Below are 15,292 nucleotides of genomic sequence, written 5' to 3' on the forward strand. Positions count from 1 at the left end.
GCGGTCCGTGAGTTCGAGCCCCGCGTCAGGCTCTGGGCTGATGGCTCGGAGCCTGGAGCCTGTTTCCGATTCTGTGTCTCCCTCTCTCTCTGCCCCTCCCCTGTTCATGCTCTGTCTCTCTCTGTCCCAAAAATAAATAAACGTTGAAAAAAAAATTAAAAAATAAAAAAATAAAAAAATAAAATCTTATTCTTCCTCCACTGAATTGCCTTGGTCCCCTTGTTGAAAATCATTTGGCTGTAAATATGGTGATGTATTTCTGGATTCCTAATTCTATTCCGTTGATCCGTATGTCTCTCTTTGCACCAGCACCACACTATCTTGATTACTGTAGCCTTCTAGTAAGTTCTGAAATAGGGAAGTAGGAGCTCCACAGCTTGTTTTTCTTTTTCAGGATTGTTTTGGCTATTCTAGGCCCCTGGAGTTTGCATATGAATTTTAGGATCAGCTGGTCAAAAAAAGCCAGCTGGGATTTTGATAGGGATTGTGTTGAACGTGTAGCTCAGTTTGGAGAGTATTGCCGTCGTAAGACTTCTTTACATTTTATACCTTCTTTAAAAAGGTAATTTGATGATTGTTATTTATACTAATTTCAGAAGGGTTGTGCTTTAAATCAAACACGTTTTTATAGCAAATGTAAGAGTGCGCAAGCTAAAATTGTCCAGCGTAGCTGGAGGGAATGACTTTTAAGCTTTCTCGCAATTGTGACAGTGTATGATGTGATTAAGTATGCCCTTGGGAAGCCTGAAATGCAAGGTCCCCTCACGCCGCTGGCAAGGAGAAGCAGCCTCCGGCGTCTATGAACTGTGCAGTCTCCCGGTCCTTCAGAGGAGGGAGAGGCTCACACCGTGGCAGGTGGAACCCCTTGCTCCTCTGGGGAGCTGGGATCAGACTTACCACCCTGAGTTCGAAGAGTAGCTTGCGCTCAGAGGAGGTGGGCAGGAGAGCGAAGGCCTGGATGTCTATCACTGGACTGAGGGTCACATTTCCAGGGGTGAACATCAGGAACGGGGCCGATTCGGGAGACGTCTCAAGCTCTAGCTCCGTATTGGGGTACAACCTGGCCAGCTGGAGAAAGAGGGCAGAGACTCAGGGGAGGGCGGGAGACAGACAGAAGGAGGCCGAGCTGTATCAGGGAAGGGCAGGTGGGCAGATCCCCAAAGTCCAAACTTGCAAGGGCCTTTGACCAGCAGTGGAAATATGACAGGAGGGCGGGCATTGTGTTTTCCAGAACTCTTTCCAATAGACAGGTGTTGTCTAATAAAGCGAGAGACACCCCCAGTGGGCACGCTCCGGTAACAGGGATGGTCGCCATACTGCTGCCTATGCGGCCCAGCTTGTGTTGACTACAGTGTAAGTTTGGGGCTGGGGCTGAATTGCCTGGGTCAAGAGAGGGGGCACCGATTGGTCTCCACTCGGCTTCCGCCACTTTTCAGCTACGCTTCACATGTCCGTCAAACAAATATCAATTAGTGGCCTAGCCCCACATTATGAGCCGGCCCGATGTGCCCTCCCCCCTTGTGCCCCAGAAAGATCTTATACATTTGCGCTGGTTCGGTGCTATCATCTCCCATGTGACCCTCCCAGCGACCCGGCGGGTCAGGTATTATTATCGTCCCCGTTTGACAGACGAGGAAACTGAGGCCCGACAAGACGGAGTTCCAGAGTTGGAGAGTTCCAGAGATGGAGAACTCTCTCTAGAGTTCCAGAGATGGAGAACAGCAGACCCAGGGTTCAAACACAGGCAATCAATCCAAATCCAGATCCTGAGACTTTATGCCACAAGGGGCCAGAGAATGATGGGACTTGTGCATGCAAAAATTAATAGCTTTTATCTTTACCCCCCGTTCTAATAGGTAAGCTGTTTGGAGGAAGCGTAGGCACAGCTCGCGGCCATGCCAGTACAACCTCCACATCTGGTCTAGGTCGAGGGGTTGCCTTATACTCCGAGATTAGTGTTCACGGGTCTTACCTGAGGAATAATGGCCCGGAATGAGTTGGTGTGCAGGTGGATTGGAGAGTCCTGGGGAATCTGCAGTAGAAGAAGCACGAGGCTACTTGAGATGCAGGACGCGATGCGGACTTGGAGGTCAGACAGCTTGGGTTCAAGTACCGCTCCTGCCAGTTTTTTGGCGGACTACTTTCCGGCACCCCTTGCTAGGTCCTGTGCCTGGAAAATGGGGATGATCATGATAGCACCCGCCGAGCAGAGCGTGCGAGGATCGAATGAGACCATGTGTGGGCAGAGCGCTAAGTGCCTGGAAACTCAGTCAACTCTTAACAAAAGTCGGTTTTTGTTGATTACAGTTTCTCAGGATGCTCCCCTCAAGGGCCAGTGAGGTCTCGTAACCAGCGCGACCTGGATTTAATCACTGCCAGAGATGGCTGGCCCCCCAACCTCTCTCATGGTGCCGTCCTCTACCGGCCCCAATGACTTGCTGATTTTCCGGCTTGGCGAACGCTGCCTGCACCTGTACGCAGCCCACCTTCCTGGATCTCTCCTCCCTCACGATCCCCTCTTTCCGTGGGCTGCTCGTATGGCACTCATCATAGTGCTTGGCTGTGGGGGTGCGAGGCTCAGACTTCAGGGAGTCCACTTCCAGCAGGGCAGGTGGCTGGCAGCATCCTGCTGTCTCATCCAGGCCCCACACCGTTCGTGCTGGGGCCACACTCTCCCAGACAGCCCTCAGCCCCCCGCGGAGAACAGCCAGGGTGTAACAGATCTGGAGAATTTGGTGGTCACAGGCGGGATTAAGACAATGAGCCAGACGGGGGGGGGGGGGGGGGCGCCTGGGTGGGTGAGTCGGTCACGCCTCCGACTTGGCTCGGGTCACGATCTCACGGTTTGTGGGCTTGGGGGCCCTCCAGCACTCCTACCCAGCACGCCCGCCTGCCCCCTCCTCCACGGTGTCGGTGTCGGGGCTGCATCTCCCGCTGAGGGCTCTCCCTTCCTACTCCCCCTTCCTCTCCCCTTTATCCTTCACGGGCGCTGCCCCTCATCCCTCTCTCCCAAGTCCACTGCCACTTGGAGGACCAGACAGGTCACCGCAGAGTCTGGCTTACGTTTGAAAGTACTACCAACAGTAGCTTATCTGTATCGTGGGTCAGACACCGCGCTCTTTACAGATCCCTGGGGAAGAGGCAGCTCTGGGATCGACATGCACAGACGGAAACTGAGGCACAGCCTGGGTTTGAACCCACACGGCAGGTTTCAGATGGCACGTTCTTTCCCTGAACACCGCTAACCTTGGTCTACCGTCCTGCCTGACGCTCTCTCCTGGGACCCCCAGGCTCCTCCTTCTCTTACTCACGTGCTGGTTTTGGATGGTGAAATTCATGCGCCCAGCCTGGTGGTAAACCCGGCTGGCTGTGTTGAAGACATACTCGGAGACGGCAAAGTAGACCGGGTGGTCCTGTTTCTCAGACAGCCTGATGGGAGGAGCATCGAAGGGGGCTGGGGAGCGCCAGTTTCGGCCAAAGAACTCACCCTGGAGACAGAGGGACACATCACCCACCGAAGGTTCCTACCAGAGAGGGTGCCTGGCAGAGGCATCCAAAGCCTGCCTAGGGGAGTCTCCTGTGCCCTGGGTGGTGGTTCCTCTCCAGAATGTGGGCCTGGGGTCCTGAAGCCTTCTGGCCCCACAATATTTAGACCCCGACAACTGTCCCAAATCTCCCTGTTATCAAGCCGGGTGGGGAGGTATGTGCCGTGTTCTCCCAGGCTCAGGATGTGGCACGTGGAAAGCATGTGGGAAGCATGGAGTCTGGAGATTAACTGTGTCCGTTTGAACGCTGGCCTGCCACTTACTAGCTCTGGGACTTTGGGTGAGTCCCCAGCTTCCTTGTGCCTCGACCGCTTCATTTGCCAAATTAGGATGGGGCCAATGGTTTCTAGGTGGCATAAATTTTAAATAAGTCAATAATCGTACAAATACTCAGCATCTGGCACATAGTAAGGAGCAGATGTGTTCGGTTCGTAAATACGATTGGAGGAGGCTGGCGCTCTAGGGCCTGGCTCAACCCCCCGGGGAATCCTGCAGGAGACTGGAATCAAGAGAAGGTATATTAGTTTCCTGTTGCTGCTGTGGCCACTGGCCAAGGATGGGGACTTATAGGCAGATGGACTAGAGAAGGAGGGGAGGAGCCGACTCTGGGAGGTAGAACTGATTTTCTGCTAGTCCTGAGCTCAAAAGTCCCGTCTCCACAGCAACTTACCTTGAAGGGTGTGTCTATGACTTGAGAAGTCACTTGGGGAGCTCCTACTAAGCTGTAGTCAATGCCGGCAACCTGGTCAATCATGGCGATAACTGTGGAACAGGAAAGAGACAGCGTTATGAATAGGGTAGTCAGACACGGTTGTGTGCGTTGTGCACTGCACAGTTTCAGGGCTCTCCTTTCGCATGGACTTTTGCCTTTGGAGAATGGAAATGGGGCTGGGGCCGATCCATGGTACCTTCAGTCACAAAGAGAGTGCTGTGTGCATCCGTTCACTCGTTCATTCAGTGTTTACTGAGCATGTGCCATGTGCCAAGTGTAATGCAAGAGGCTGATGAAACAGCTGAGCGAGAGAGCCCAAATCCCTGTCCTTTGACAGTCCAGGGTGGGGAGGAAGATAGGGAAAGACAACTGAATGTTCGAGCAAATAAATGTAAAAGTGCAACTCTGTTAGGTAGCGTAGGTCCCTTGGATGGTATCAGCCGTATAATAGAGGGTGAAATAGGGGGTTGCAGCTTGATTTGGACAGGGAGTCAGAGGAGGGGTTGCTTGGGCTCTGATCTGAAGGAGGAGCGGGTGTTGACTCAGTGAGAGGGGGGTGGAAGTGGGGCAGGACGTTCCTGGCAGAGGGAACGAAATGTGCAAGGATCTTGTACCAGTACAGAGCGTATTAGAGGCACGTAGGGTGTATCAGAGGAGTTGGCGATGTTCGAGGCATATCGGGACTGTGTGGCCGGCCACATTGCCGGACCACGCAAGGCCTTGTCACTCGAAGCTGGGCTCAGTGTCCTGAGAGTCAGAGGAATCTTCGCTAGGTCCCAAGAAGACGGGGAGACCCGACCTGACTGTAAAAGGTCCCTGTGGCAGCCAGAGGGGCAGGGCTGGGTGGACCCCCGGCCCTACGCGGGGAGTTCAGAGCATCCCGGTTTCGTTAAAGCAGCCAGGGCAGAGCCGACCCGTGATTCTCCCATGCGTTTGTCATTCTCTGCCCACCTCGTGCTCCCGGCAGGTTTCTGAGTCACTACCCTTACTCTCCTGAGTCCCCCACCTCCGGAAGAGACCCCCAAGAGAGGGGGTTACCCCGTATCCAACTCTAGAGGTCCTTAGTGGGGAAAGTTCTCCCGGGGCTCTTGGGAAATGATGGTGATGGCTCCAGGGGTACCGGGTGTCCTGGCATCTGATGGCACCCAGAGAAGGGAGGGGGCCTCCAAACCTGGCAGCGTCCGGAGATAGGGCTCCAGGTGAGAGGCTGTTGACTTCCGGACCATTTCGCAGATCTGTCCAAAGTGCGTGAGAAAGTCAGGTGAGTCTCCCTCTACCCTCTGTCTCCTTGGCCCTGCCCTTCCCCCCACCACCCTCCAGGAAACCTGGGTTATCTCCCCACCCTGTAGGTAGGTGTGTGAGCGGGGGAGGAGCGTGTCGAAAGGGAGAAGAGGCCGCTACCTTCATCAACACGCAAGACTTGGTCACTGTGCCATTTGGGCTGGGCCACACACGGGGGCCCAGCTTAAGTTCCTAGACTTTTCTGGAACCCACGTTAAAAGTGGATGGTGGTCGGGGCGCCTGGGTGGCGCAGTCGGTTAAGCGGCCGACTTCAGCCAGGTCACGATCTCGCGGTCCGTGAGTTCGAGCCCCGCGTCGGGCTCTGGGCTGATGGCTCGGAGCCTGGAGCCTGTTTCCGATTCTGTGTCTCCCTCTCTCTCTGCCCCTCCCCCGTTCATGCTCTGTCTCTCTCTGTCCCAAAAATAAATAAAAACGTTGAAAAAAAAATTTCAAAAAAAGTGGATGGTGGCCAAGTCTGGCCCCGGGGTCTGCTCTTGTCACGGTCCTCAGTTCAATGTCTTGGCAGCTGAGGGGCAAGAAGTGTAGTACGTAGACGCGCTTATTAGAGAGTGAGGGGTAAAGCAGACGAGCCGTTAGGTGCAGGAGGCAGCTCTTGAACCAGAGGCTCCAACCCCTCCTTCCTCAGCGCCTTGGCTTCCTCGTCTTGCTCTGGCTCCCGGCTACCTGGGAATAAGGGATCCTACGGAGCAAGGTGCCTGGTCTGCAGGCAGTACTGATAAAGGCCACCAGAGGGCCCCAAAGCAAAGCCAGAAGGAGAGTCCTGAGACCAGGTCCTCAGTGGCCACCAGCCTGCTCCCAACATCCAGAATTCCGGCTTGCACGATCCCAGAAGTCCCTAGGCTTCCGATTTCCCACCTTCTGCTATTCCTACACCACCTCTCTGACTTGGCCTTTCTCACCTCTTCATTTACTTAATGTTCACTTTGCATCAAGGGGCCTTTCAAGAATCACGTACGCGTAATAAAAAATACAGAAATGTTATAGCACTTGTCAGCGAAAAGCTGGCCTCCCTTGGCATACACACGATATAGCTGGGCAAAAAGAATACAAGGGATTGAAAAAAAAAAGCCAGGCTAGATACGGCTGCCTCATTGGATAATGCTCCCTTTTTTTTTTTTTTTTTTTTTTTTTTTTTTTTTGTGAGAAGCGTTCAGGATACGTTGACCCCAAACGGAGACTTCCCCTTTGATGAAAGAGGGAGAGGACTGCAAAGGGGATCACTCGTTCACACCATCATTCTGCATGATGCAATACCGAGGCTCCACAATCACTTAAAATCAACACTTTGTTTGGGGGAAGTTTCCCCACTTTGGGAACCACTGTTTTGTGCAAACTCCAAGCCAGCTTGCATCAGGTGGGCCTGACCTGGCCTCTCCCGGAGCACGAGGAAAGGGCAGCGCCACCCAGGAAGCTGGCCCTGCTGGGGCCTGACCTCGCCCACCCCAAGCCCCTGGGTCAGAGGTCCTCTCTGTCTTCATATCTCTATCTGCACCCTCAGTCCTGTGGGGGCCGCAGCCAGCGCTCCCATCCCGGGAAACTGACCAGTCCTTGGGCTCAGCCTCTCCGACACCTGCCCCATTCCCCACTGGACGCAGGGTATCCAGATTTTTCCGGCCCATGTTTCCTATATTAGCTGGGCAGAGACCACAACTTGCCTCTGACCTCAGCCTGCTGCACAGGGCTCCTGGGGCATACATGGCAATGAAAATAGCCTCGTGTCAGTTACTCTGCCCTTCCTCTGCATGAGGCACTCATCAGTGCCTGTGTGCATGATGTCATACGGTCCTCCCACCAGCTTTTCAGTGTAGACACTGTGATTATTTCTGTTTTATAAATAAGAATCCCAAGGCTCAGGGGCGCCTGAGTGGCTCAGTTGGTCAGGTGACTGACTTCGGCTTGGGTCATGATCTCACAACTCATGAGGTCGAGCGCCACATTGGGCTCTGTGCTGACACCCCGGAGCCTAGAGCCTGCTTCGGATTCTGTGTCTCCCTTTCTCTCTGCCCCTCCCCCACTCACACACACTTTCTTTCCTTCTCTCTCTCAAAAATAAATGAAACATTAAAAAATTAAAAAAAAAAAATCCCAGGGCTCAGAGAGGGTAAGCCCGTTAACCACAGCATCCCAGTCAGACAAGTTGCAGAGCTGGGATTTAGACCCCAGAGGTCTGACTGCAGGACTCATGTGGTCAAGAGCAAAGATTCCGGAGGGTGAAATGCAGTTGAGAAATGAGTCTCCAACAGTAATGCTGGTGAGTGCTCTGAGCACAGCCTGTGTGCCAGGAGCGCTAAGTGGTTATCGAATCAAATCCTTACCAGCCCCTTTCAAGGTAGGGCTCATTGTCCCAATTTTACAAATGAGTAGAGTGAGGTTCCAGGGGGTCCTTCAGTGTGCCCAAAGACACACACCAGGTAAGTGGAAGAGGCACTCCCAAGAAGAGGCACTCTTTGCCTCCAAGGCTTTTTCCAGAGGTGAGAGGTACTGAAGATCAGCCCCACTATGATTTTCAATATGGTGCATTTGGGGTGGGGGGAGGGTGAGCCATATTTAAGAATATTTAAGAATGAGTCATATTTAAGTTTCACCTTAAATATGGTGAAAAGGATATCCTAGATTTTCTCCTAAAAAGTTTTGGATTTGGTTTGGCATTCATTTAAATCCTTAGAACACCTGGACTTGATTTTTGTGTATGGTGTGAGGGAAGGATCCGACCAAAGTCACTCGTCCGTATGTCCGTAATATTATCTACAACTAGATATCAAACACTCTGCCAGCTACAAATGCCAATTTAGCGTACGTGGTCCCACAAACTTAGGAAAGCCTTGAAGTTTGCTTTTGCACCATAAATGAAGAAAGTTTTACTAAGCACATTCAAATGACAGCATACTTAAGAGGCAAGGCTCTTTCCAAATATCAAATATGTACCTATGTACGTGCCAAACTGTCCTTGTATTAATCACAAGTCTACTTATCCTTTTGCTTACCTTTTGTTCTAAGATGTTTTTGAAATTGTTTTCAATTCTTTTATGGAAGAGGTTCAGGATCCAGCTGGAAAAAAAGAGGAAAGAAGTCAGGATCCAATTTGTGATTAACTAGGACTCCAAAAAGGAGGGCCATTCGCGGATCTGATCTTCCCCCACATTGTCCCAAGAAGGGACCCAGCCAGATGAGGAACTCTCATGTACTCTTAGTGGGAACGTAAATTGGTGCAACCATTCTGGAGAAAGTATGGAGGATCCTCAACAAATTAAAAATGGAACTACCATATGACCCAACAATTCCACCTCTGGGTCCTTATCTGAAGAAACTGAAAACGCTAACTTGAAAAGTTATCGGCACCTCTGTATTAACTACAGCATTATTTATAATAGCCAAGATATAAAAACAACCTAAACGTTCATCAAAGGATGAATGAATAAAGAAAATGTGGTACACACACACACACACACACACACACACACACACACACAGGAATATTAGTCAACCATAAAAAAGAAGGATGTCTTACGATTTGCAACAACATGGCTGGTCCTTGAGGATATTACGCTAAGTGAAATAAGTCAGACAGAGAAAGACAAATACCATACGATCTCCCTTATGCGTGGAATCTAAAAAAACCCCACAACAATCAAGCTCATAGCTACGGAGAACACATTGGTGGTTGCGGGGGCAGGGGGCAAAATGGGCGAAGAGGTCAAAAGGGACAAACGTCCGTTACAAAACCAATAAGTCATGGGGCTATGACGTACAGCGTGGTGACTATAGATAATAATGCTCTATTGCATATTTGAAAGTTGCTAAGAGTAGGTCTTAAAAGTTCTCATCACCATAAAAATACGTGCAACCCTGTGTGGTCACAGATGTTAACGAGACTCACTGTGGCGATCATTTCACAATCTATACAGGTATCGGGTCACTGTGTCGTATGCCTGGAACTACTATAACGTCATGTGTGAATTATACCTCAAGAAAAGAAAAAGAAAGCAGGGTAAGTTCCATTCTTTATACCCTACAAAATCCACTGAACAACTTACCTGGCAGTTTAGCAAGTCGTTATTCATTCAACAAACATTTACTGAGCTCCTCTGATGGGCCAAGCACTGAGTTAGGTGTTGAGGGGCCACTGGTGAATAACCTCCTGGGCTCATGCTGTGAGTCTAACCCACTTCAGGTAAAGCTGCTCTCAGAGAAACCCTCCCCACCCCAGGTAGCACTCGGTGAGAATTGTGCCCCCAAACAGACATCCCACGCTATGTGCTCTCCTGGGGTGAGGGTGAGAGGTTGTGGGAAATGAGTGAACTGAGTCCGTGGAATCATGTCTGGTAACATTTTTTCTCCCATAGATTTTTCTTTGCCATTCAATGCTTGCTGATTGAGTGATGTGTATTATGAATGTAGGTATATTTATAGATTCATGCAGTAAAATCGGACACAAGTATTCCCTGGGATTCTGCAGAACGCATCTTGGACTTTCCAGGGTTCTGTCCCCTGAGCAAGCCCCAGGACTCATAGGCTGGGTGAACGTTGGCCCCCCTGGGTGGATCTGAATGACGCTGGCTGTAGAGAGCACGGCTGGAGTCCCTGACAGCTGTGGGTGGGGTGTTGCTTCCAGAAAAGCCCACCCCCTCTGACACCTCTGAGGACCCCTCCAACACTGAGTAGAAGCATAACAGACTGAAGCAGTAAGAAACTTTCCTTGGATCACAGACTTCATAAAGTCATCCTGGCCCCATTCCTCCTCTTGTTGCCCAGATTCGGTCCAACTCCTAAATCTGTCACATGCCCTTTCCCCCACGTCCACTGCCATCACCTGCCTGGGACATTATCGTCTCTCACCCGGACAACTGCCTCTCTCCTCTCTGGTCTCCCTCCACTCACTCTGCCCAGCTCTAATCTCCTAGGGAGTGATCTTCTAAAAAAAGCCAATCTGATCATATCACTGCCTTTCTTAAAATCCTTCAATGGCTCCCCGCTGCCTGACGTTGGGACAAAGACTAGAGTCTGGCTCCCGCCTATCCCTTTCGCTCTTTCTAATTAAGCACCACCCCTTCAGGTACGCTGGCCTCCGCTCCCTTCCTGGGAAGTACAGACTTTTCATGCCTCAGGATCTTTGCACATGTTTCTTCCTCCACTGGAGAAGATCCCCCCTCCTCCTCTTCTGCTAAGAATCAAGGCTCGTTTCAGATATCCTTTCCGTGAAGAATCTGTCTCTGCCCAAATGCTAGGTAAATCCTCTATATTCACAGCATCTGGACTCTCTCCTTATAAGCGTGTTATCACAACTCTGTTGAAAGCAATTCAATAGATATTAATATACTTTATGTCTCCTTCCCCCCACTGGAATACGAATTACACCAAGGTGGGGACCCTGTGGGTTGTGTATCATCTCGTATTCCTAGCATTGAGCTCAGGATCTGACAAATAATAGGGGATCAATAAATATTTGTTGAATGAACAATTAAATAGTTACCAACTCCCCACTTGGGTCAAGACCATGGGTAACCATACTTCTGTGTCCCTATCAGTGGCACCCACCCATGCAGCTATCACCACCATAACAAACTAGCTAAAATATTTCTCTGGCCGCCACTGTGTTCATCTCCATTGTGTGTGTGTGTGTGTGTGTGTGTGTGTGTGTGTGTGTGTAAACTACACAGAATTTCATGGCTTTGCTCCTGAGAAATGGGGTATTATGCCCACCCAGTTAAAACAATACAGTAGTGGGACACCTGGGTGGCTCAGTCGGTTAAGTGTCCAACTTCGGCTCAGGTCATGATCTCCCGGTTCGTGGGTTCGAGCCCCGCATCGGGCTCTGCGCTGACAGCTCGGAGCCTGGCGCCTGCTTCAGATTCTGTCTCCCCCTCTCTCCGCCCTCCCCCTGCTTGCGCTCTGTCTCTTTCTCTCTCTCTCTCAAAAATAAATAAACGTAAAAAATTAAAATTAAATAAATAAAACAATACAGTGGTTTAAAGCCATCCAGGCTCAACTAAATGTTTCCTTTTCCAAATGGCAGCCTTAAGTTCAAAGCCCCTCGTATTTGTGCAGAAAACATTTGTCAGTAGAGTAAATGCACAGTTAACGGTCTCTGGGCTTCCTGAAATATAAATGCCCCTGCAGCTGACAGGATTAAAGGACCCCATGTTTCTGTTGACATTTTTTTCCCCAACATGGTCATCCAGCGAATTCATGTCTAGCAAAGAGGTGATTGGCTATTCGTTCTGTTTGCCACCGCCCCCTTGCCAGTTCCCTTCTGCTCTCCTCTGTGTCCTGGGGGCTGGCCTCTGGAGATTCATCCCTCAGGCTCTCCTGCTGTCTGGCTGATGAGGGGGCACAGGCAGGAATGAGCGAGGGGTTGGGGTATTTACACCCAGGTGTGTTCCTGCTGTGCCACAGGGACGGGGTGTGTGAGTATACCTGCCCCAGGGCCCCTTCTCCAAGGTTCCAGCTCTTTCTAGGCTCTGGCAACACCCTTCCCTCCCCTTTCACCTTCACCCCTAGGGGTGGTAACAGCTTCCTACTGTCGTCAGTCTCCAGGAGTTTCAACACCCCTTGTTGAACATCCCTGAGCCCTGTCCACACTCCAGTTAAGATTCTCTTCATCAGATTCTTAGCACTTAGGCCCCGTGTCCTGCCAGGATCTGGGCGATGCAGTGACAACCCCAGCGGAGGGAAGGCAGTCATCTGGGGACTGGCATTATTCATTCGATGTTCACTGAGCATCTCCTCCGGGCAAGTCACTTTGGAATCCTGGGTTGCCATTAAAGGCCCTCTTGCCCAGGTGCCAGCAGACTCCTTCTTAAAGGGCCAGATAGTGCACATTTTTGGCATCGCAGGCCACACGGTCTCTGTTGCAGTGACTCAACTCTGCCCTTGTAGCGCTAAAGCAGTTGTAGACGACATGGGAGTGAGTGTGGCTGTGTGCCCATGGCTTTATTTACAAAAACACGAGGCCGACTGGATCGGCCTGCAGGTTCACTGACCTCTGATCTTGATGAACCTTAAATCTTCCTCTTATGCCCCACTGGGAGCATCCCTGGGTGCGCCGGATGTCGAGGCGTCTCCGAGAATCTCCAGCAAGCATGTGGAGTCTCTTACCTTAGAGATCCAGAAATGTCGACGCTGACGTGGCCAATGGAGTTGCTGCAGTGGGCCACAGAGGCAGTGGGTCGTCCAGACTGGTCCTTGCCCAAGTTCAGAGAAACCGAGATGGAAATGCCATCCACACGCACGTCGAAAGTACCATCGAGGGTGCTGATTGGGAGAAATGGGAAGCAAATGTATGATCAGTCCCCTGTAGGAAGAGGAGCCAATACAATGCAGACCAGTCCCCAGTTCCCCACTAACTAGCTGTGTATCCTAACTGAGCCTCTACTCTGTCATGAGCTAAAACAGCCAGCGTTTATTGAACATCTGCTGTGTGCCAGGCAGGCACACTGCTAAATGCCTTACATCTGCTCTGTTATTAAATCCACAACTGCATCTATGAGGTGGGTTAATATTGACCCCATTCTACAGATGATAAAATAGAGGCTTCAGGATAGTCAGATCTGGGTCCTTCCTAGACGGGTTGTTTAAGAACCCAGAAATGGAAGCCCAGAGTGGGAGGACCTGCCCTTGCCCAAATCTCACCCAAATCTACTCACATGAAAGCCTTTTTCACCTTCCAGTTCCCGCTGACAGACACGTAGTTATTGGTCAAGGAGGCTGTGATCCCCTGGGTTGGGCGTAGTCTCAAATCCGAGTTCCTGAGCTCGAAGCGATGGATCTTCAGTCTGGAGAAGGAAGGCAGACTATCAAACTCAGAAAAGCCAGGTGCCCATTAGTCCTCCACACGAGGCTCTCGGCTCTAGGGTTGTTAGTGATTCGCTGTTTTTATGAATTTCTGGCTGCTTCACTGTCCTCTACTTGGCTCTTCGGTTCTTCTAACACCTTGGAGAAAGTTCCCTATGTTAGATTCCCTCCATTGAAGTTCCTCGTGTGGATTCTGCTTTTTTGGCTGGTCCGTGATGGATACAGTCACCCTACCTGGTACATACCCCCTCCCTGTGGCCATTTGAGTTCGTGGCTCTTGTCAGATCAACACTCATTAGTTCACTCAACCAACATCCATTGAGACCCCGTTCTGTGAGACCCGGTTCTAGGCACAGAGGACACAGAGATTCACAGCTCAGCCCTTGCCCTTGAAGAACTCCCAGTTGGTGGCAGATCTGGATGTGTTAACAAACTAAAAAGTATCCCACTGCGAAAACCAGATGCAAGGGATACTGTAGGGCTGTGGGTAGGGCTATTGACCTTTAAGTGGCATGGCCTGATCCCTCATCCGGGCAATCAGGAGAGTACCTGGGGGTCTCTGGCAGAACAAAAATCTAAGGGTAGTTTCTATAGCACTGACCTCACGGGGCTCATAAATGGTTTCTAAGTCTCTCCTTCCCATCCTGATGATTCAAGAAACATATAGAACCTTCCAGAAGCCCCACAAGAGCTGGCCGTGATCCTTTTGCCTTTAACCCAAGTGAAGATTCCATGTTTATTTCCTCCCACCCTCGTGAACCTAGGCCCCCATTCTTCCTCCTCCGCTGCCCCTGCAGTGGAGAATGGAGACCTCACCTGTAAAACTCATAGCTCACGCTTTTAATCCAACCGACTTTGAAGCTTCCTGAGAAATCAGGCAACTTGACCGTGGACAGCTCCTTCTTCAGGGTGGCTATTCCATAGCGGTGGGCTGAGGGGAAATGGGGGGAGTCAGCCAAGCGTAGCAGTCGGATGCCTGGGCTTTGAAATCACATGGCCTGGGATTGAATATAGGACTTGTCATTTACTATTGGTGTGCTCCCAAGCAAGCCCCTTGAATTCCTTGAGACTCGCTTCCCCCCACCCGTACAATGGTAATAACAATGATACCACCCTACGCCTGAGAATGGAATTAGATCGTGAATTCCAAGTGCCAGGTAAGTGGCAATTGTTATCTATTCATTCAACAAGGCCGTGGAAGCAATGATACGATACCGTGGGAGCTTTTGAGGAATGAGTTACTGCAGTGTAGTCAAACCTTCGGGTTTTTCACCATCGCCTGGACCCTGTGTTACCCATGCAGATTCCCAGGCCTCGCTTCCGTCGGTAGTAGACGGATCTTCGGAATCCGTATTTTACCGTGTGTCCTAGCAATTCCAGGACAGTCTGCTGGCCCCCTGGGGAAAATGCTGGTCTAGCCTCACCCTTAGCCTCCGCTATTCAAGATGAGGAAACTGAAGCCCAGAGAGTGACATTCCCAGGGTTTCTAAGACCCCTTCTCCTGGTTGCGACACCACTGTGGTGGGCAACAGCCGCACCAGAGGGATGGCCGACCCCCTTACCGTATTCCAGGCCTTTTCTGGTGATTCTGGCCACGAACCCGGGATTAGACGCCCCTTCTGCAGACCCAGAGACCTCCGCCAGCAGTAACAGGGCCAACACCACACAGGACGGCCTGGCCATCATCCAGTTCTCAGCAGCGTCCTGGGCAGAGGTTGGTCAGGCTCTCTCTGTAGGAGCCTCCCTTATTGAAGGTGACAGCAGAACTGAGGTGCTTATAAAGCCAGGGGCCAGAGGAGGAACTGAGCCAGCTGGAAGAGAAGACGGGGAAAGTTCAAGGCTTTGGGGCAGTCCAGTTTTTAGCAACTTGAGACGGGGAGAAAGTCGCCTGTGGAATCGTTTGAGGTTTATTTCTGGCCTAAGGGCAGCGGAAGTGGGACCA

The 15,292-nt window shown here is 51.1% G+C and overlaps 1 protein-coding gene across 1 annotated transcript in view; it reads right to left on the bottom strand.

Moving 5' to 3' along the window:
* Nucleotides 1-15,083, bottom strand: part of LOC121012209 (lipopolysaccharide-binding protein-like) — a 22,333-nt gene extending 7,250 nt beyond the window's left edge. Inside the window, exons 1-10 of the mRNA XM_040447078.1 lie at nt 14,913-15,083; nt 14,167-14,281; nt 13,203-13,331; nt 12,655-12,810; nt 8,544-8,607; nt 5,429-5,492; nt 4,216-4,307; nt 3,312-3,488; nt 1,973-2,032; nt 898-1,068 (exon numbers count right to left, since the gene is read on the bottom strand). Coding sequence (XP_040303012.1) covers nt 898-1,068; nt 1,973-2,032; nt 3,312-3,488; nt 4,216-4,307; nt 5,429-5,492; nt 8,544-8,607; nt 12,655-12,810; nt 13,203-13,331; nt 14,167-14,281; nt 14,913-15,036 — 1,152 coding nt within the window. The 5' untranslated portion in view covers nt 15,037-15,083. The remainder of the gene's footprint in view (nt 1-897; nt 1,069-1,972; nt 2,033-3,311; nt 3,489-4,215; nt 4,308-5,428; nt 5,493-8,543; nt 8,608-12,654; nt 12,811-13,202; nt 13,332-14,166; nt 14,282-14,912) is intronic.
* Nucleotides 15,084-15,292: the final 209 nt, after the last annotated feature.

Source organism: Herpailurus yagouaroundi, unplaced genomic scaffold (genome assembly GCF_014898765.1).
Source record: "Herpailurus yagouaroundi ecotype Mexico unplaced genomic scaffold, PumYag 196, whole genome shotgun sequence".
Taxonomy (NCBI): domain Eukaryota; kingdom Metazoa; phylum Chordata; class Mammalia; order Carnivora; family Felidae; genus Herpailurus; species Herpailurus yagouaroundi.